General features: G+C 47.9%; 1 protein-coding gene across 2 annotated transcripts; it reads left to right on the top strand.

Annotated features, from left to right (window-relative positions):
- The first annotated feature begins 287 nt into the window (after nucleotides 1-287).
- SALL4 (spalt like transcription factor 4) lies at nucleotides 288-18,851 on the top strand. 2 transcript variants are annotated; one of them, XM_017888192.1, is made up of 4 exons: nucleotides 288-532; nucleotides 11,149-12,168; nucleotides 14,379-14,659; nucleotides 16,882-18,851. In XM_017888192.1, exons 1-4 carry the CDS (start codon nucleotides 403-405, stop codon nucleotides 17,299-17,301), a joined length of 1,851 nt encoding a protein of 616 aa, XP_017743681.1. In that variant the 5' UTR covers nucleotides 288-402; the 3' UTR covers nucleotides 17,302-18,851. The 2 variants fall into 2 exon arrangements, with proteins under 2 accessions (XP_017743681.1, XP_017743680.1); XM_017888191.1 differs by having other exon boundaries at nucleotides 11,149-13,479.
- Nucleotides 18,852-20,592: the final 1,741 nt, after the last annotated feature.

The following is a 20,592-nucleotide window of genomic DNA, read 5'->3' as shown; positions in this document are numbered from 1 at the left end:
CGCATTTCCCCCCATTTTCTTCTCCTCTCCAAGGACTCAGATAGTTGGAGCGAGGATGGGTCCCCCTCTGATTTCGTCTCCGCCCCAGCCAATCTGAGCCCGGATGCTAATTAGCTGCGCTCCCCTGATGAACACGCCTTTGTCACAAGTAGGCCCGGACTACAAAGCCCAGAATGCCTCGCCCCTCCCTGATCAATGAGGGCTTATTTAAATGATCTCTGAGGTCTTGGACCCAAGCCAATCAGCTGTCAGGGCTCATGATAAATCGCAATGCATTATTGATAATAATAATTACTGGGACATGCGCGTTCCGGCCGAAGGGGGGTAAATTTCCCAACTCCAGGAATTTGTGGCGGAGAGGGCAAATAACTGCGGCTCTCCCGGCGCCCCGATGCTCGCACCATGTCGAGGCGCAAGCAGGCGAAACCCCAGCACATCAACTCGGAGGAGGACCAGGGCGAGCAGCAGCCGCAGCAGCCGACCCCGGAGTTTGCAGATGCGGCCCCAGCGGCGCCCGCGGAGGGGGAGCTGGGTGAGTGGGGCTGGGGCGCCCGCCCGGGGAGGGGAGCTTCCCGGACGTACGCGGGATCCTCGAGGGCGCGGGCTTCGGGGAACGGGCGGCGTCCAGCGCAAATTCAGAAACCGAGATTTGGGGGCTCAGTGCCCGGGAGGAGAGGTCGCCTCTTCTCCCCACCACCCCGCCTTTTGCACGTTTCACACTTTTTTCTTCTCCCCTCTTGTGTAAGTTTCACCCCCAGCTTTCTCCCCTTATTGTAAAATTGACCCCCCACTCGCTCTTCCGTTCTCCTCGCTCCCGAAAAGTTCCCTTCTCCTTGTCCTCTGCCCCTCACTTAACTGGTTCCACTCCCCTCACTGGTGTTCCCCCCTCCCTTGTAACTTAGGTCCCCCTCCCTCGCGTCGCTCTCAAAAGAAAGAACCCTGGGGATCCTCACCCTCTCCACCAGCCCGTGGGGGCTTTTCTTGGAGGCTGGAGGAGGGGCGCACCCCTGGAAGACCCCCCGGAGGAGGACGATCTGTTGCACGCGCCCCTCCCGGGCCAAGTGGGGGGAGGGGGCGCGACCTCTCCCACCCTCAGGAGCTGGGGTGCGGGCCACCCGCGCTGCGCAGGGGATTGGAGGGAACGGAGAAGTGGGGGAGGAGGGCTCAATGTTTCCCTTTAAAATTTTTTTGTTTTTTGGTTTTCGCCTTTTCTGCCCGGGCTGCGCCGCCTGCCGATCTTCGCCCTAACCTTTCGGGGCCTGACCTCCAGCCATCTTTGATTTCCGACTTCCTAAAAATAACCGCGGCAAGCCCGAGGGTGCGAGCCCCCAGTGGCCGGGGTGGCGGACGCGCGGCAGCCCCGCTGGGGTGCACCGGCCTCCCGTTTTGCGTGGCTTTTCTGGAGCGCTCGGCTTTTCACATTTGCGCCCGGGTGTGAAAGGGGAGCGGTGGGGGGCCAGGGCAACTCCCGCGGCTGACCCGGCCCACGCTTCCGCGGCCAGCGTTTCCCGGATCGAGGGGAGTTCGGGACTCCAGCCGCGCCGGGAGCGGCGGGGCCAACCCTGTTCCCACTTCATCACTTCACCGCAGAGGTTTTAGGAGCGAGGCGGTTTCCCACTATCTCGTCTCCATCCCGGCCCGCCAAATTGTCGCCTGATAAGTTTTTAGCGTGCGCGTGGGGGGAGGGGGGATTTGTAGCCGCCTCTCCGGCCTTGTTCGTCGCTCCGCTCCCCGCCTGCTTTCTAATTTCCCTGCAGCAGACGGGTGTGCGCGGTAACCCCGGAGGACTCTCAGAGCCTATCTCTGATGCCCGGGGTTTCCCGAGAAGACGGTCGCCACTTTTTGGCTTCCGTACCCCCCACCCTTTTTGTCGGAGACTGAATGTAATACGTTTCCCAAGTTTATAATAGGTCAATAGAATCCCCGTTTAACATTTTCCAGGGCCAATTAAAAGGATCGACTTGACGGAGGGGACGGCTGGGGGTTTTCGGGGCGCCGGGTGGTCAGCGCAACGCGCACCCTAGGTCCCAGGCGCCTGGAGGGACTCTCTTTGTGCCTTGGTTGGGGGCGGGGTGGGGTGGGGGTTGAGGGGAGCGTGAAGGCTTCGTGGCCTGGCCCACCTGGAACAAAAGGGTTAACCCTCAGCCCGCCTGCTTCCTTCGGAGAGGAGGGGCGAACTCCTGGCCCTGACCCCTCCCCTGGTCCTACGCTGACCTCCCCTTCCCCCTTCATTTTGGGTGGGCGCACACACGTGGGGCTTTTGGTGGTGTTTGGCACCTTTAGGGAGGGAAGCTTGTTACGGGAGGGCTTCTGAAATTAACGATGTTGGAGTTTGGAATCAGAGTCAACCTGAGTTGAGCTAAGACCTCAGGCCTGGCCGTGCGCTGCCACTGCGATTTGGGAGGGAGGGGAGTTGGCTATTGATCACCAGGGTTGTCGCGGACAGCCCACCCGGCCTGCGCGCGGGCGCCCCCTGGAGGCCCAGCTTGAAGCATAGCCCTTTGCTGGGAGGCGGGGTCCCTTCGCAGGTGCTGGCTCACACCTGGTGGATGGGACCGGTTGCGGGGGTGAATGGAGAGGGCTGGGCTGGGCCAAGGATGGGCACCCCAGGGGATTCGTGTCGGTCGCCTGTGTGATCGCCGTCTGTGCCCGCTGTTCTTTGCCAAGTCTGGAATTCTTGGTAATAACTCCTGGCGGCTAGAATGTGTTTGCAGAGCCTCCAATTGCCTCTTTGGGACAGAAGGTTGTTTTCCCAAGCAGTGCGTTTGTAATGGCTGCGTTTGGGTTGTTTGCATTTGATCTGCCTAAAATTATATAGTTAGATATTCAGACATATATATCTAACTTAGATGGATGTATATGCCTCACATGATTTTTTAGAATGCAGATTGAGCTGGTCTTATTTTGCAAAGCCATTCGAGAATACAGTTTTCGAGGGAGGAAAATGACGTCTGGCGATCAATTAACAGATCAAAAAATCTGCAGGTGGTCGCGGGGCTAACACTACATACAGGAAAAATTAGCATTTTCTCAAAAGAGTTTCAAATGCCCTTTGTGCTAAACTGGATTACAAACATCGACGATTAGGATTCCCAAGTTTCGAATTACTCCTATTTCCAATTACTCACCAAATGACCCAGGCTGGCTAGAAGGATTTTGAGGTTAGTTAACGTTTCAGGCCAGCTTTCTACGTTAGACTTCATCTGGGTTTCCCATAGGGAGAGAAGCTACAATTTGCCAAACAGCTCCTTTTGTTGAATACACATGTTGCAGTGCACAAGCAAATGATACTTTGTCGTTCGTGCTGCTGTTGGTGAGTTTCCTCCTGGGCTGTGGGTTGGGGAACCATCTTGGGAGGCAGAAGGCAATTAGCATTTCCCTTTTTTAAAATGTGAAGTGTTACGTTGATGCCTAGGAAGTCAGGTTTTAGAATGGGATCCGCATTCCAGTGTGGCTGTGTGATGGCTGTGTGACTTTCAGCTGTGTAACCTTGAAGCTAGCTTGGTGTTTTTTTTTTTTTTCTCTGAGTTTTTGGGTTCCTCCTCTATATAGTGGTGATAAAATGCCCTGTTTAGATAATTTCAACTATAGAAGGGCTACTGTGAATTGGGAATGTGATCAGTACTAATTTTGTTCAAAATACCAAAATGTTTTTATTTGTGTTTATTGTGTCAAGATGGTGTTGAGCTGCCAGTTGAGGCAATGTAGCAGAAACGGCAGTGTGCTGCCTGCCAGACACCAGGCTGGGGACTTCGGTGCGCTATCTTTAATTCAAGAAATTAAAGACCAAAATTGATAGTCATATTTTTACTCATTTTAAATTGCAGCACCTGTTTGAAATGGCTTTGCCTGTGGTGTCTTGTCTTGCTTGATGTCCCATGGTGCCTTGTTCTACCTCGCCCCAGAGTTCAAGGAACTGATTTTTTTTTTTTTTTTTAATAGCCTTAGGCCAGTTGGTGATGTGATGAGATTTTCTTTTCGGCATCTTTGACAAGGGAGCCATGATTGGTGCTTGGGCGGTTGGGTTTGGTGGCTTCTCCTCTGCCATCTTAAATGTTGGGATGTGTCTTCACATGGTTTAGATGAAGAGGTCCCAGAAACAAAACAATGTTGGAGTTTGGTTGGCTTTTCTGGGTTGTACTACCCTGGAAAAATGAATGGCGAAAAGAGTTCCAGAAGTTCTCTCTTCCTCATCACCTTTAGCCTACAGTACTTTTGACTATTTTTTTTTAAATGTCTAAACATTTTTAAAAGCCACTAAATCCAGATAAGAACTGCATCGCCAATCACCGCAATCCCCCCCAATCCCCGCCCCAATGAATTGTATGTCTGTGTCAGGTTTTGTTCAGGGGGACTCTGGAGACAGGCGACAAAAACCCCTGCCCTGATGGAGTTTACAAACTTGCCTGATCTCTAGTTGGGGCAGAGTGGGACACTTCCCTAACCTTGGAAGTAAAATGAGGTCACATGCCTTAGTGCCTAGGAAACTTGCTTTGAGCCATTTACTCTTTTTTTCCTCTCCAGCAGAATCCCTGAGTTTTGGTTCAAGGCTGTTTGAAACTTTGCCTTTTTTAGATCTTAACTAGGTAGAAACTTAAAGTCTAATTTGCCTTCTATGACTTGAGTTGAAGGCTTTTTGACTGCCAAAATTAAACTGCTAAAGAGGCACTTTTCTTTAAACTGGTTAAATACTTAAGAAGGCACATAATTTCCTTTTGTTTTTTGGTAAGCAATTATCCTGGGGTGGGGAGGGTAGAAGATGTTGTGTGCTTTAGATAATCTAGTCATTGTAGTTCTTTAAATGTAGGAATGAAAAAAAGATAAGCTTGAGTCATAATGCTTTTATCAAGATATACAGGTTTTACTTTTTAAGCATTTCAGTGTCTCCAGATTTTGATTGGTCACTAGTAGATGAACTTTCTTCCTATACAATAGTAAGAGTATTTTCTATCCATTTGGCAGTGATTGAATCTAAGACCCCTGCTGGGTTTACTGCATTCTTCCAACTTATTGGATAACTAGATGCTGCAAGATAACATTCCTAAAATTCGGGGTGGGGGTGGGGTGGAGAAATGGAAGAACGAGTTGCTGTGTAATCCCTCTGAACTTTGCTTTTTTTCCTTTGGGGTTAACTTAAGCATGTCCAGCAATTGTTCATAACAGAATCTTCTTACTCCTTGGCAAATACAGTTTCGGTATTTACCAGTGGCGGCCTGGATGTAGAAGCACTTTTTACTGCACAAGCAAACAGAGCTGCTCCTGTTTTAAGACTCAAGTGGGATGTTGCTGGTGGAGGCTACAGAAGAGGCGAGCTTGTGTATACAGCAAAGGCAAGCTGGTATTCAGGCTGTAAATCACTCTTGGGAACTGCTAGATCCTTCTAGGGGAGGGAGCTTAACCTTTTTTATGCCATAGATCCCTTCTCAGTGTAATGTATAAAATACATAGACGACCAAGGAAATAAATTACATTGAAATATAGTCATCAAAAATGAAAACATTTTTCACTTAGTAATATCAGCTACTTTATTAATACAATAAATAACAAGATCTAGTAGCCCATCAGATAACAAGAATTTCCAAGTCGTAACAACTTGTAACACTATATGAAAATATCTGTGGTCTCCACTGATGACAAAGTCACAAGTTCTTTTTTTTTTTTTTTTGAGACGGAGTCTCGCTCTGTCGCCCAGGCTGGAGTGCAGTGGCCGGATCTCAGCTCACTGCAAGCTCCGCCTCCCGGGTTCACGCCATTCTCCTGCCTCAGCCTCCCGAGTAGCTGGGGCTACAGGCGCCCGCCACCTCGCCCGGCTAGTTTTTTGTATTTTTTAGTAGAGACGGGGTTTCACTGTGTTAGCCAGGATGGTCTCGATCTCCTGACCTCGTGATCCGCCCGTCTCGGCCTCCCAAAGTGCTGGGATTACAGGCTTGAGCCACCGCGCCCGGCCACAAGTTCTATTAATACCACTGTGGTATGTTCCTTATATTCATCATTGAATGAAATGTTGAATTTTAGTTCAGCTAAGCGAAAATTAGTATTTTTTTCTTATCTAATTTCATAGACCCCCTGTTTAAAAATGCCTCTGTTAAACAGAACATGTATATTTTCATGTGATATTTTCACATGAAATACATATTTTCACATGTGATACATTTCAAGTGATATTTTCACCGATGCTATGAAAACATTTTATTGATATTACAGTGGTTTGTGACCTTCCAAAGGACATAAATATATATAATATGTTTGTGGTATTAGAACTTTATAAGGGGGGAGCTATTAGGGGAAAATAACTTAAAAGCCTCCATAGAGGGGCAAGATGAAAAAGTTTCTCCCATAGAGAGGAGAGACTCTGCTCTAGAAGAAACCATTATGAATTGGGCCACTCATTTTAGTGCCGTTAAATAGTATTTAAGTCGCCTCTATCTTCTAACTAGCAAGCAGTGTGTCATCTTGAGCCACTTAGTTCTGAGCCTGTTTTCCACATCTGCAAAATAGAAACAAAGGAGCTTGTTTGATTATGTGGCTATGAAGATAAGTGACTGGGCTGGGCGTGGTGGCTCAGGCTTGTCATCCCAGCACTTTGGGAGTCCGAGGCGGGCGGATCACGAGGACAGCAGATCGAGACCATCCTGGCTAACCTGGTGAAACCCCGTCTCTACTAAAAATACAAAAAATTAGCCGGGCGTGGTAGTGGGCGCCTGTAGTCCCAGCTACTTGGGAGGCTGAGGCAGGAGAATGGCGTGAACCTGGGAGGCGGAGCTTGCAGTGAGCCGAGAACGCGCCACTGCACTCCAGCCTGGGCGACAGAGCGTGACTCCGTCTCAAAAAAGTGACTTAAGGCAAGGGTGTCTCATCTTTTGGCTTCTCTGGGCCACATTAGAAGAATTATTATCTTGGGCCACACATAAAAGACACGGACACTAATGATAGCCGATAAGCTTAAAACAAATAGTAAAACTATCTTAAGTTTTAAGAAAGTTCATGAATTTGGCCGGGCGCGGTGGCTCAAGCCTGTAATCCCAGCACTTTGGAGGGCCGAGACGGGCCGGCAAATCAGCGAGGTCAGCGAGATTCGAGACCAATCCTGGCTAACACGGTGAAACCCCGTATCTACTTAAAAAATCTCAAAAAAAAAAAAAAAAAAAACTAGCCGGCGCGAGGTGGCGGCGCCTGTAGTCCAGCTATCGGAGGCTGAGGCAGGAGAATGCGTGAACCCGGGAAGCGGAGCTTGCAGTGAGTTGAGATTGGCCACTGCACTCAGCCTGGGCGACAGAGCGAGACTGCCGTCTCAAAAAAAAAAAAAAAAAAAAAAAAAAAAAGAAGAAAGTTTATGAATTTGTGTTGGGTTGAATTCAAAGCTGGCCTGAACCTGGGCTGGACAAGCTTGCCTTAAGGTGTAAGAGTATGAAGTATGTTGTTGTTCTTGCTTGGAGAGGTTGGTGGTGGTTAGCTTTTGGCCTCTAAAAGCAGAATGGAGTGGTTAATGTTTTGCATGGGCTTTATTGAAGGTTTTGTTTTGTTTTGTTTTTTTTGAGAGACAGTCTTGCTCTGTTGCCCCGGCTGGAGTGCAGTGGCACAATCTTGGCTCACTGCAACCTCCGCCTCCTGGGTCCCAGTTCAAGCAATTCTCCCAACTCAGCCTCCCGTGTAGCTGGGGTTACAGCGATGCGCACGCCATCAAGCCTGGCTGACTTTTCTATTTTTAGTAGAGACAGGGTTTCACCACGTTGGCCAGGCTGGTCTCAAACTCCTGAACCCAAGTGATCCACCCACCTTGACTTCCAAAGTGCTGGGATTACAGGTGTGAGTCACTGTGCCCAGCCTTGGTCTCCTTTATTTCTGGAGGCTATAAAGCGTTCGCTTTTTCTGCACCCTAATTTATTTAACCAAAATCTTACTGACGACCAAGGTGCATCCATTTTTGTTGCTGTTTGTTAACATGAGAAATGCTGCAAGGAATATCCTTGAAGTACATCGAGGAAATTTCTAAAACAGGAATTGCTGGGTCAAAGGAAAATTGTACTAAAATGAAGATGTTGCCAGATGACTTGCTGAAAGAGCTGGATCTGTCTACACACTCCTACCAGTAATATGTATTTCCTTCCCTCAGAAGAGAAATTGTTTTAAAAAGTTTCACTTAACATTCTTGACACATAATTGTCAAAATTGCTTTTCTAGAAAGATTGTGCCACCTAACACTCCCACTTAGTGCTGGTTTCCAGCCTTGGGAAATCATACAGATAGATACTATTTATCTGAGAGTTGGTGGTTCCCAGATAAATAGTTGCCAGGGTTCTGGGAATTGACAAGCATTTTTATCTTGATCATTGCAATGAGGCAGATTCGCAGCGGTATTGGGGCTTAAGGAGAGTTTGTGCTGGTATCTGCAACTGGAACTCTACCTGGAAGTAGCAGCATTGCACTGCATCCTAACACTTTCAGAGCAACTTCTGGAAGTCCTAGAACTAAGACAGGAATGGGTGGTCTACTCCCACCCCTTCCTAACCAAGGCAACCTCCCAGGCTCTCCTGTCCCACCTTAACATCTCTGAGAGGAAAGAGAGTTGCAGTAAGACAGAAGATACATGATCAGAGGGGTACAAATGAAGGGTTCCAATAGAGGGTGTGAGAACTGCATGTCTGGGGTTTAATACTGGCTCTGCCGTTTACTTGACATGTTTCCTTGGGCAAGTTCATGTCCTCTGTGCCTCAGTTTCCCCTTCTGTCAAATAGGGTAATAGTTTCTATTTCAGAGTTGTTAATATAATAACATACATTGTTTAGAATCATACCTGGCCACATACAAAGTAAGTGCTCAAAAGTTATCTGTCAATAACTTTTGTTATGTTGCACAAGTCACATTATTTCTTAGAGTCTCTGTTTTTCACATCTTTATTTTTTCATTGTTTATTTATTTATTTTTGAGATGAAGTTTCGCTCTTGTTGCCCAGGTTGGAGTTCAACGGTGCAGTCTCAGCTCACTGCAACCTCTGCCTCCTGGGTTCAAGCGATTCTCCTGTCTCAGCCTCCTGAGTAGCTAGGATTACAGGCATTCGCCACCATGCTGGGCTAAGTTTGTATTTTTAGTAGAAATGGAGTTTCACCATGTTGATCAGGCTGGTTTTGAACTCCCGGCCTCAGCTGATCGCCTGTCTCGGCCTCCCAAAGTACTGGAATCACAGGTGTGAGCCACTGCGCCTGGCCTTTTTCTCATCTTTAAATGGAGCTGATATTTAATAGGATTGAATGATTACAGTGTGGGCATCTGTGGGTACAAAATCTGAATTATAGGAAGATAATGGGGCTCATCTTTTCACCATTGGGCCCCCAACCCCTGCTTTGCACACAGTAGGAGGTCAGTATTGTGGAATGAGAGGCATTACATTGTTTTATTGTAAGGCATTGTTCTCCTCAGTCCTGGTTGAATCAGTAAATCCAGGCATCTAATCATCTAATCACGAGGTTGTCATCTCGTGATTATGCGTGCTCAGTAGGCATTCTTAGGGATGAACCCATTTGCCTACCAATAACAGGTAGTTATTGGTAGGCAAGGCCAGTTTGGCCCTGGCCAGCTTTCTTAACTCTGGCAGGCCAGACCTGCCCATGGCTCTTGTCTCTTCCCCTGACCCACCCCCAGCCTACACATACCTTGCAAGACTTCATATTGTGACCCAGTCTGAAATAAGTAAAGATTAAACCAGTTTGTTAAGGCCATGCTTCAAGATCAGTCCTTCCTGGAAACCCATTGGTGGACTGTGCTGTCAAAAGTCCATGGATTTGGCTGGATGCAGTGGCTCATGCCTGTAATCCCAGCACTTTGGGAGGCTGAGGCAGACAGATCACTTGAACCCAGGAGTTCAAGACCAGCCTGGCCAACATGGTGAAACCTCATCTCTACTAAAAATACAAAAATTAGCCAGGCTTGATGGCGGGCGCCTGTAATCCCAGCTTCCCAGGAGACTGAGGCATGAGAATAGCTTGAATCCAGGAGGTGGAGGTTACAGTGAGCCAAGATTGGGCCACTGCACTCCAGCACTTCCTGGCATTTTCCTTGTGCATTTGTACTTTTTTTGTTTGTTTTGTTTTTAGACAGGGTCTCACTCTGTCACCCAGGCTGGAGTGGCTTGACTTCCCAGGCTCAAGTGATTCTCCTGCCTCAGCCTCCTGAGTAGCTTGAACTATACATGGACACCGCCATGGTCACCTGTTTTTATCTTCTTATTTTTTTGTAGAGACAGGGTCTCATTGTGTTGCTGGTTTCGAACTCCTGGCCTCTCAAAAGTGGCCTCAAAGTGCGGGGATGACTGGTGTGAGCCACTGCACCCAGCCACATTTGTACATTTCAAACACAGGTTTTGTTTTAAGCAAAATGGTCATGTTGTACATATTGTTGTGCAACCCATTTCTTTCACTTAATTTCTATGGCATACAGAAATTCTGCATACTTCTTACGCTGTGGGTGGGTGGGCAAAAATTTACTTCTTTGCTGCTATGAATGTTTCTGACAAAACAAACAAAAAACCCTAGATCATTGTAGGCTTGTGTGAATGTCTTCTGTGGTTTAGATTCATAGGCTCAGCTGCTGGGTCTGAGGCATGCCTGTCTTTGTCCTGTGGCCCCAAGCTCCATTGATATCTTGGTGATGGGGTATACCTGAGAGGACAGCGGGGAGGTGAGAACAATTAAGTAGTCTTCGCCAGGCGTCTTGTGTAAAGGACCCCAGCATCTGGCTAAAACGTAGTCCCAAGTTCGGAGTTGCAATGTGTAGGCTGGCACTAACCCTAAAGTAAATAAGCCCCAGTTACAAAAGAAATTCAGGGATCAGCCTGTTGCCCAGGCTGGAGTGCAATGGCGCCATCTCGGTTCACTGCAACCTCCGCCTCCTGAGTTCAAGCAATTCTTGTGCCTCAGCCTCCCGAGTAGCTGGGATTACAGGAGTCCACCACCACGACTGGCTGATTTTTCTGTTTTTAGTAGAGACAGGGTCTCACTGTGTTGACCAGACTGGTCTCGAATTCCCAACCTCAGGTGATCTGCCCACCTTAGCCTCTCAAAGTCCTGTGATGATAGACGCGAGCCACCGTGCCCAGCTCCCCCCATATCTTTTACTTGGGCAGAGTCCTTAGCTTTTTCTGTCTTGTTATAGGTGCTCCAGTGAACCACCCGGGGAATGACGAGGTGGCAAGTGAGGATGAAGCCACAGTAAAGCGGCTTCGTCGGGAGGAGACACACGTCTGTGAGAAATGCTGTGCAGAGTTCTTCAGCGTCTCTGAGTTCCTGGAACATAAGAAAAATTGCACTAAAAATCCACCTGTCCTCATCATGAATGACAGCGAGGGGCCGGTGCCTTCAGAAGACTTCTCCAGAGCTGTACTGAGCCACCAGCCCGCCAGTCCCAGTAGTAAGGACGGTCACAGGGAGAATGGCGGCAGCTCAGAGGACATGAAGGAGAAGCCGGGCGCGGAGTCTGTGGTGTACCTAAAGACAGAGACAGCCCTGCCACCCACCCCCCAGGACATAAGCTATTTAGCCAAAGGCAAAGTGGCCAACACTAACGTGACCTTGCAGGCACTACGGGGCACCAAGGTGGCGGTGAATCAGCGGAGCGCGGATGCACTCCCTGCCCCCGTGCCTGGCGCCAACAGCATCCCGTGGGTCCTCGAGCAGATCTTGTGTCTGCAGCAGCAGCAGCTACAGCAGATCCAGCTCACCGAGCAGATCCGCATCCAGGTGAACATGTGGGCCTCCCACGCCCTCCACTCGAGTGGGGCAGGGGCTGACACTCTGAAGACCTTGGGCAGCCACATGTCTCAGCAGGTTTCTGCAGCTGTGGCTTTGCTCAGCCAGAAAGCTGGAAGCCAAGGTCTGTCTCTGGATGCCTTGAAACAAGCCAAGCTACCTCATGCCAACATCCCTTCTGCCACCAGCTCCCTGTCCCCAGGGCTGGCGCCCTTCGCTCTGAAGCCGGATGGGACCCGGGTGCTCCCGAACGTCATGTCCCGCCTCCCGAGCGCTTTGCTTCCTCAGGCCCCGGGCTCGGTGCTCTTCCAGAGCCCTTTCTCCACTGTGACGCTAGACACATCCAAGAAAGGGAAGGGGAAGCCCCCGAACATCTCCGCGGTGGATGTCAAACCCAAAGACGAGGCGGTCCTCTACAAGCACAAGTGTAAGTACTGTAGCAAGGTTTTTGGGACTGATAGCTCCTTGCAGATCCACCTCCGCTCCCACACTGGAGAGAGACCCTTCGTGTGCTCTGTCTGTGGTCATCGCTTCACCACCAAGGGCAACCTCAAGGTGCACTTTCACCGACATCCCCAGGTGAAGGCAAACCCCCAGCTGTTTGCCGAGTTCCAGGACAAAGTGGCGGCCGGCAATGGCATCCCCTGTGCACTCTCTGTACCTGACCCCATAGATGAATCGAGTCTTTCCTTAGACACCAAACCTGTCCTTGTAACCACCTCTGTAGGGCTACCTCAGAATCTGTCTTCGGGGACTAATTCCAAGGACCTCACGGGTGGCCCCTTGCCCGGTGACCTGCAGCCTGGGCCTTCTCCAGAAAGTGAGGGTGGACCCACACTCCCTGGGGTGGGACCAAACCATAATTCCCCAAGGGCTGGTGGCTTCCAAGGGAGTGGGACCCCTGAGCCAGGGTCAGAGACTCTGAAATTGCAGCAGCTGGTGGAGAACATTGACAAGGCCACCACTGATCCCAACGAATGTCTCATTTGCCACCGAGTCTTAAGCTGCCAGAGCTCCCTCAAGATGCATTATCGCACCCACACCGGGGAGAGACCGTTCCAGTGTAAGATCTGTGGCCGAGCCTTTTCTACCAAAGGTAACCTGAAGACACACCTCGGGGTTCACCGAACCAACACGTCCATTAAGACGCAGCATTCATGCCCCATCTGCCAGAAGAAGTTCACCAACGCCGTGATGCTGCAGCAGCATATTCGGATGCACATGGGCGGTCAGATTCCCAATACACCCCTGCCAGAGAATCCCTGTGACTTTCCGGGTTCTGAGCCAATGACGGTGGGTGAGAATGGCAGCACTGGCGCCATCTGCCATGATGATGTCATCGAAAGCATCGATTTAGAGGAAGTCAGCTCCCAGGAGGCTCCCAGCAGCTCCTCGAAGGTCCCCACGCCTCTTCCCAGCATCCACTCGGCATCACCCACGCTAGGGTTTGCCATGATGGCTTCCTTAGATGCCCCAGGGAAAGTGGGTCCTGCCCCTTTTAACCTGCAGCGCCAGGGCAGCAGAGAAAATGGTTCCGTGGAGAGCGATGGCTTGACCAACGACTCGTCCTCGCTGATGGGAGACCAGGAGTATCAGAGCCGAAGCCCAGACATCTTGGAAACCACATCCTTCCAGGCACTCTCCCCAGCCAATAGTCAAGCCGAAAGCATCAAGTCAAAGTCTCCCGATGCTGGGAGCAAAGCAGAGAGCTCCGAGAACAGCCGCACTGAGATGGAAGGTGATAGAGCTTTGGATTTAACTTATGTCCATTTTGGGCTCAAGGTCATCAAAAAGGAACCTGGGTTGAACTTTACAAACGGAGAGTATGACTTGAAGCAGCCCCTTCTATAGGGCAATTAGCTTTTCTGTGCTTCTGGGTAGAGGGCAATAGTAACTGCCTCTATCTTAGTAACGAACATGCTTTTTATTTATGGTGGTCAATGCAAAATGGGTATGGACAGCATACCTTTTTTGTTGGTTTTTATTTTTGTCTTTGAGCCCCTTGGGACATAGGGGTAGTCTTTCTGTTTTGTTAAATTTTTTTTCTTTTTGTTTCTCCACACTGATTCTGTATACGGGTGTCTTAAGGGTATGTTTGAGGAAGTGGCCACTGCTTTTTGACCACTGAAATAAGCCGTGGTTCCCTGACTCTGAGGCCCCACTGCCTGATGTAATATTCACAAATTAACCACTCTTGAAGCAGGGAAAGACGAACCCATTTTAAATGCACGTATCTACTGAGAGGTGACTGTTGATGTCATTAATGGTAAAATAAGGGAAAAGCTGTATCATAGAATCAAAGAAAGATGGTGTCTGGGCATATACTTTAAAGGTAGTTTCTTATGTAGAAATTTGAACTTAAATTAGATATGTGCTTATATGTTGCCCATACCTTAAAAAAAAAACCCAAAGTGGTACCTTTTCCCAAGCATTCAGGCTTTCTTCTTTGTGCAGATAAACAATTCAAAGGAAGGTGTTAATTTCTGTTAAGGTGCTTTCAAGGTGTTAATTTCTTACAAAGCCAGCTCCAGACTCTCAAACTAGCAGGCAGTTATCTTTAAAGATCTCTTTTGCTTTGAAGAGAAAGAATGAATGTTGGATGATAAAGGTCTGGCTTTTTCCCCCTCTGTGTACTAGGTCGGAGCAGTGTCCCTTCCACGTTTATCCGAGCCCAGCCGACCTATGTCAAGGTTGAAGTTCCTGGCACGTTTGTGGGACCCTCGACACTGTCCCCAGGGATGACCCCTTTGTTAGCAGCCCAGCCACGCCGACAGGCCAAGCAACATGGCTGCACACGGTGTGGGAAGAACTTCTCGTCTGCTAGCGCTCTTCAGATCCACGAGCGGACTCACACTGGAGAGAAGCCTTTTGTGTGCAACATTTGTGGGCGAGCTTTTACCACCAAAGGCAACTTAAAGGTGGGTTTGTGTGGCTTTCAGCAGGATGGGGGCTGGGCGTCGACTGGCTTCTTACTGGCACCATCCGTGATGAGTTCTTCCATCCTTCCATTCTTCCTTTGGGAGGCCGAGGTGGGAGGATTGCTTGAGTCCAGGAGTTTGAGACCAGCCTGGGCAACATAGGGAGACAATGTCTTTACAAACAAAACAAAAATTAGTTGGGTGTGGTGTTGCATGCTTGGGTCCCAGCTAACTGGGAGGCTGAGCGGGGAGGAGGTAACATAAGGAGACCCCGTCACTACAAAATAAAAATTAGCTGGGCACAGTGGCGTGCGCCTGTAGGCCCAGCTACTTGGGAGGCTGAAGTGGGAGGATCGCTTGAACCTGGGATGTCGAGGGTGCTGTGAGCTGTGATCACACCACTGCACTCTAGCCTGGGCAAGAGAGTAAGACCCTGTCTCTTCCAGCACTTTGGGAGGTAGTGGTGGGAGGATCACTTGACCCCAGCAGTTGAAGACCAGCCTGGGCAACATAGCAAGATGCCATCTCTACAAAAATTAAATTCATATAAATAAAAAAAAAGAAGCTGAAAAGGATTTCAGAACTTGAAAGCCAGGCAGAAAAAATAATTAAGGAAAGCAGCCAGATGCTAGTAAGTTCCCTTCTGTAGCAGAAGCCTTGCCTACCACCCTAGATTAAATAGCATCCTATTTCCACCATGGCCTTCTGTAGCTTTCCCAGCCAGATACATTTTTCTCTGTAGCAATTATGAGACATTGATGTTCTATATATTTAGATGTCAACTGCATCAGAGTATGGTCTGTTTTGCTCTGTCACCCAGACTGGAGTGCAATGGCGCAATCTCGGCTCATTGCAACCCTCTGCCTCCCGAGTTCAAGCAATTATCCTGCCTCAGCCTCCCGAGTAGCTGGAATTACAGGCACCCGCCATCATGCCCAGCTAATTTTTATATATTTTTAGTAGAGATGGGGTTTCACCATGTTGGCCAGGCTCGTCTCGAACTCCTGACCTCAGGTGATCTGCCCGCCTCGGCCTCCCTAAGTACTGGGATTACAGGCGTGAGCCACCGCACCCTGCCCACAAATTGTTTTTAACTGAAATTTTTACTTAAATAAGTATAGATTTTCACTGGACTTTTGAAAAGTAATACAGAGACGTCCTTGTATGCTTTGCCCAGTTTTCCCCATTGGTAGCACTTTGCAAAACTGTAGTATCACATTGTAGCATAATTGGGATATTGACTTTGTTACAATCAGCATATTCAGATTTTCCCGTTTTACTTCTACTTAGGTGTGCATGTTGTGTACTCTAGTTTTATTACCTGTGTAGGTTTGTGCATTTTAAAAATGTGAACTCTAGGCTGGGTGTATAACCCCATCTTGGTTGCTCTGGGGAGGAATGTTCGTTAGGTGATATAAGAAATCTGATTTTCTAAATATAAAGTGCAGACAGTCCCTGACTTAAGATGGTTTGATTTACAATGGTACAAAAGTGAGATGCATTCAATAGAGATCAGACTTTAGGTACCCATACAACCATTCTGTTTCTAGTTTTTAGTACAGTATTCAATCACATGAGCTATGAGCTAATTTTTTTTTTTTTTTTTTTTTTGAGACGGAGTCTTGCTCTGTCACCCAGGCTGGAGTGCAGTGGCATGATCTTGGCTCACTGCAACCTTCGCCTCCTAGGTTCAAGTGATTCTCGTGCCTCAGCCTCCCGAGTAGCTGGAATTATAGGCATGTGCCACCATGCCCGGCTAATTTTTATATTTTTAATAGACAGGGCTTCACCATGTTGGCCAGGCTGGTCTTGGACTCCTGACCTCAAGTGATCTGCCCATCTTGGCATCCCAAAGTGCTGGGATTACAGGCTTGAGCCACTGTGCCCTGCCTACATGAGCTATTTCAATGCTTTATTGTAAAACAGTCTTTGCATTAGATGATTTTGCCTGACTGTAAGCTAATGCAAATGTTCTGAGCATGTTTGAGGTAGGCTAAACTGAGCTATGATGTTTGGCTGGTTAGATGTATTAAATGCATTTTAGACTAAGAATATTTTCTACTTACAGTGAGTTTATCCGGGCATAACCCCACTGTAAGTCAAGGATCATCTATATGTTAAAACACTGGGTAGAATGAAATCCATATGCAGATTGATTCTTGGCTTGCCAGTGAGCTTCAAATCTCTATTTTGAAAAAAACCTTTCTGTCCTGTTCCCGTAGGTTCACTACATGACACACGGGGCCAACAATAACTCAGCCCGCCGTGGAAGGAAGTTGGCCATCGAGAACACCATGGCTCTGTTAGGTACGGACAGAAAAAGAGTCTCAGAAATCTTTCCCAAGGAAATCCTGGCCCCTTCGGTGAACGTGGACCCTGTTGTGTGGAACCAGTATACCAGCATGCTCAATGGCGGTCTAGCCGTGAAGACCAATGAGATCTCTGTGATCCAGAGTGGAGGGGTTCCTACCCTCCCTGTTTCCTTGGGAGCCACCTCCGTTGTGAGTAACGCCACTGTCTCCAAGATGGATGGCTCCCAATCGAGTATCAGTGCCGATGTGGAAAAACCAAGTGCTACTGACGGCGTTCCCAAACACCAGTTTCCTCACTTCCTGGAAGAAAACAAGATTGCGGTCAGCTAAGCAAGGGAGAACTTGCGTGCAAGGAGCAATGCAGACACAGTGAAATCTCTAGAATCTGCTTTGTTTTGTAAGAACTCATCTCCTCCTGTTTTCTTTTTCTTACTGATATGCAAATGATGTTTACGATGGTTGTGACCACAACCTCAGGCAAGTCCTACAATCACAATTGTTGCTATGCTGCTTTGCAAAAAGTTGAAAAAATAAAAAAATTCATACCAAAACAAATACAGACTGTTGTTTTTTGAGATGGAGTCTCACTTTATCACCCAGGCTGGAGTGCAGTGTATTGATCTTGGCTCACTGCAACCTCCCCTTCCTGGGTTCAAGTGATTCTCCTGCCTTAGCCTCCCGAGTAGCTGGAATTATAGGCGCATGCCACCACGCCTGGCTCATTTTTGTATTTTGAGTAGAGACGGGGTTTCACCATGTTGGTCAGGCTGGTCTCGAACTCCTGACCTTGTGATCCACCCGTCTTGGCCTCCCAAAGTGCTGGGATTACAGGTGTGAGCTACCATGCCTGGCACTTTTTTTTTTTTCAATTTTGGAAAGAAGCGGGTCTTGCAAAGTAGCTTTGTTACTTGTAACAGATGTATACATAGAACCTTTGTGCAACCTAGAATGACTTTTTCCAAAGACTTACCTATTTCAAGGTAGAATCGTTGGAACTTACTGAACAACAGTGGAAAAGACAGCTACACAGCCTAATTGAGGGGAGAGGGGTACTGTATACTTATATGGTAACTGGACGCGGGTAAAAGGACAAGGTCTGTCATCTCTTTAGGGACCTGTTTTATATGCCCCAATCCTGTCCCCATCTTGTTTGTTTTTTTTTGAATGTACTTAAAAAAGGAACAACAACAAACTAGGGTTGTAGAATTATAAAATTGCTTCAACCTTAGAACCTTAAGTAGGAGGCCCTCAAATGGACTTACGTTAGTCCTTAGGGAGTCAATGTGTGTGTTGCTGCTTATTTAAATAAAGTTCAGTTGGAGCCCCGAGAGTGCCAATGTTTTCCCCACACCTCTTAGATGCCTTCCTCTTCCCGAACCTCAGAAGAGGTGGGCACCTGAGCGGGGAATCTCAGGTGACTTAGTTTGCCAGTGCCTACTCTATTGAAGAACTGGGTTTTCATGCTCGAGAAGAAACTCGTGGAAGGGCGTGTTTCCCATCACAGGTTCACATACTGATTGTTTTTGTTGAATTTCCTTGGTGCGACTTATGCCAAGTAATTATGAAGATTTTTTGTTTTGTTTGTTTTCTTGCTGAATATTTCATGAAGGCTACAAAGTTAGAACAGGCAAGTCCTGGGTGTGAAAGCTTTAATTTATCTACCTCATTTATTTTTTATTTTTTGTAGCCATAGTGTCTGTTTTCCTGTTTTAAGACCGCTAAAGTATTCCCAGGCCCTGTCTAAAACCTAAGAGTTGATGTATTGGTGGGAAGAGGTGAACGTTCAAGATGATTTTGTGATGCCTTTTTTTTTGTAGTTTCCTTTTGTATACATGATATTGAGCAAACGAAACATTGCTCTTGGTTTAACAAGAAGGGAAGAAAAGGACTTCTAACTTCTGGGGAAGAAAAGTCTTTCCTCTATCTGGAAGGCCCTGGATGAAATGTGAATCCAAGACTATTGGCCAAAGTATCATCTTTTCATTGTTTGCACCTGACTTTAGGGATTCCCCTCCACTCACTTTTTTTTGGCCAAGTTGTGCCTTTCCTTCTGGAATTGTAAGTGAACACGAGAATAGTACCTGTTTACACTGTGAAGTGGATATTGTTACAGAAAACACACCGGTGGCTTTCTCACTGTTGAGCTAATAATGCCTTGTGAATGTATGATCCACGGAGAAACCCCTGTAGTTGTACCTGCTGATGCTGTCTGTCTGTTGGAAAATAAATTTTGAATGTTTTTTTTTTTCTCACCCAGGTGTATATGGGAGTTTTTCTGGTACTTTCTGTTCTATACCTGAGACTCTTTACTTGACAATCACTTCCAGCTGCCTTGTGACACTCTTGTTCCTACAGTCAAAAAGATGCAGATGTGGTTATGTCCATGCTTGCCTCACTTTTCTTTTCTTTCTTTCTTTTTTTTTTTTTTTGACAGTTTCCCTCTCGTTTCCGCTGGAGGGCAATGGCATGATCTTGGCCCACTGTAATCTCCGCCTCCCGGGTTCAAGTGATTCTCCTGCCTTGGCCTCCCAGTAGCTGGGATTACAGGCATGCACCATCACGCCCGGCTAACTTTGTATTTTTAATAGAGACGGGGTTTCACTATGTTGGTCAGGCTGTTCTGAAACTCCCGACCTGAGGTGAACCCGCCTACCTTGGCCTCCCAAAGTGCTGAGATTACAGGCGTGAGCCACCGTACCCGGCCTGATTTTTCTTTTTTTAAGACGGGGTCTCACTCGTTCACCCAGGCTAGAGTGCAGTAGTATTACCTCAGCTTACTGCAGCCTTGACCTCCCAGGCTCAAGGGAGTGCAGTGGCTCGATCTTGGCTTACTGCATCCTCCGCCTCCCAGGTTCAAGCAATTATCCTGCCTCAGCCTCCTTACTTGGGATTACAGGTGCCTGCCACCACATCTGGCTAATTTTTATATTTTGAGTAGAGATGGGGTTTCAGCACGTTGGCCAGGCTGGTCTCAAACTCCTGGCCTCAAGTGATCCATCTGCCTCAGCTTCCCAAAGTGTTGTGATTGCAGGCACGAGCCACCTTGCCCAGCCTGTTTTCTCCCTTCTCACATACTTCAAACATCTTTCCAAGGTAAAACCCAATTCCGGTTAATCCTTTAACATACCTGCAATTACGTAACAATGATGTCTAGTCATCTATTGACAATACCGTTGGTGTTTACCCATAGACTTCCCTGTCACTCAGGCTGCAGTATAGTGGCATGATCACAGCTGACTGTGGCCTTGAGCTCCTGGACTCAAGTGATCCTCCCACCTCAGCCTGCAGAGTAGCAGGCACACACCATCACTCCCAGCTCATTTTTTTTTTGCAGAGATGGTCTCACCATGTTCCCCAGGCTGGCCTCAAGTGATCCACTGGCCTTGGTGTCTCAGAGTGCTGGGATTACAGGCATGAGCCACTGTGCCTGGCCTCGTGAGCTTTTTTATTTTGTTTTTGATTGCCTTTGGGGTATTTCTTTTCTTACACTTGAGTTCATTTCCAGGGTAAATTCCTGCTTGGGATATCTGGGGAAAAGATTATCACTGTTTTTGTGTGTGTTTGCTGTTTTCTGTAACACTGTGTGTGTGTGTGTGTGTGTGTGTGTGTGTGTGTGTGGGC

The sequence above is a fragment of the Rhinopithecus bieti genome, unplaced genomic scaffold, assembly GCF_001698545.2.
Source record: "Rhinopithecus bieti isolate Rb0 unplaced genomic scaffold, ASM169854v2 scaffold_15834, whole genome shotgun sequence".
NCBI lineage: Eukaryota > Metazoa > Chordata > Mammalia > Primates > Cercopithecidae > Rhinopithecus > Rhinopithecus bieti.
Note: the sequence above shows the minus strand (reverse complement) of the source record. Positions and strands in the feature narration are given on the sequence as shown.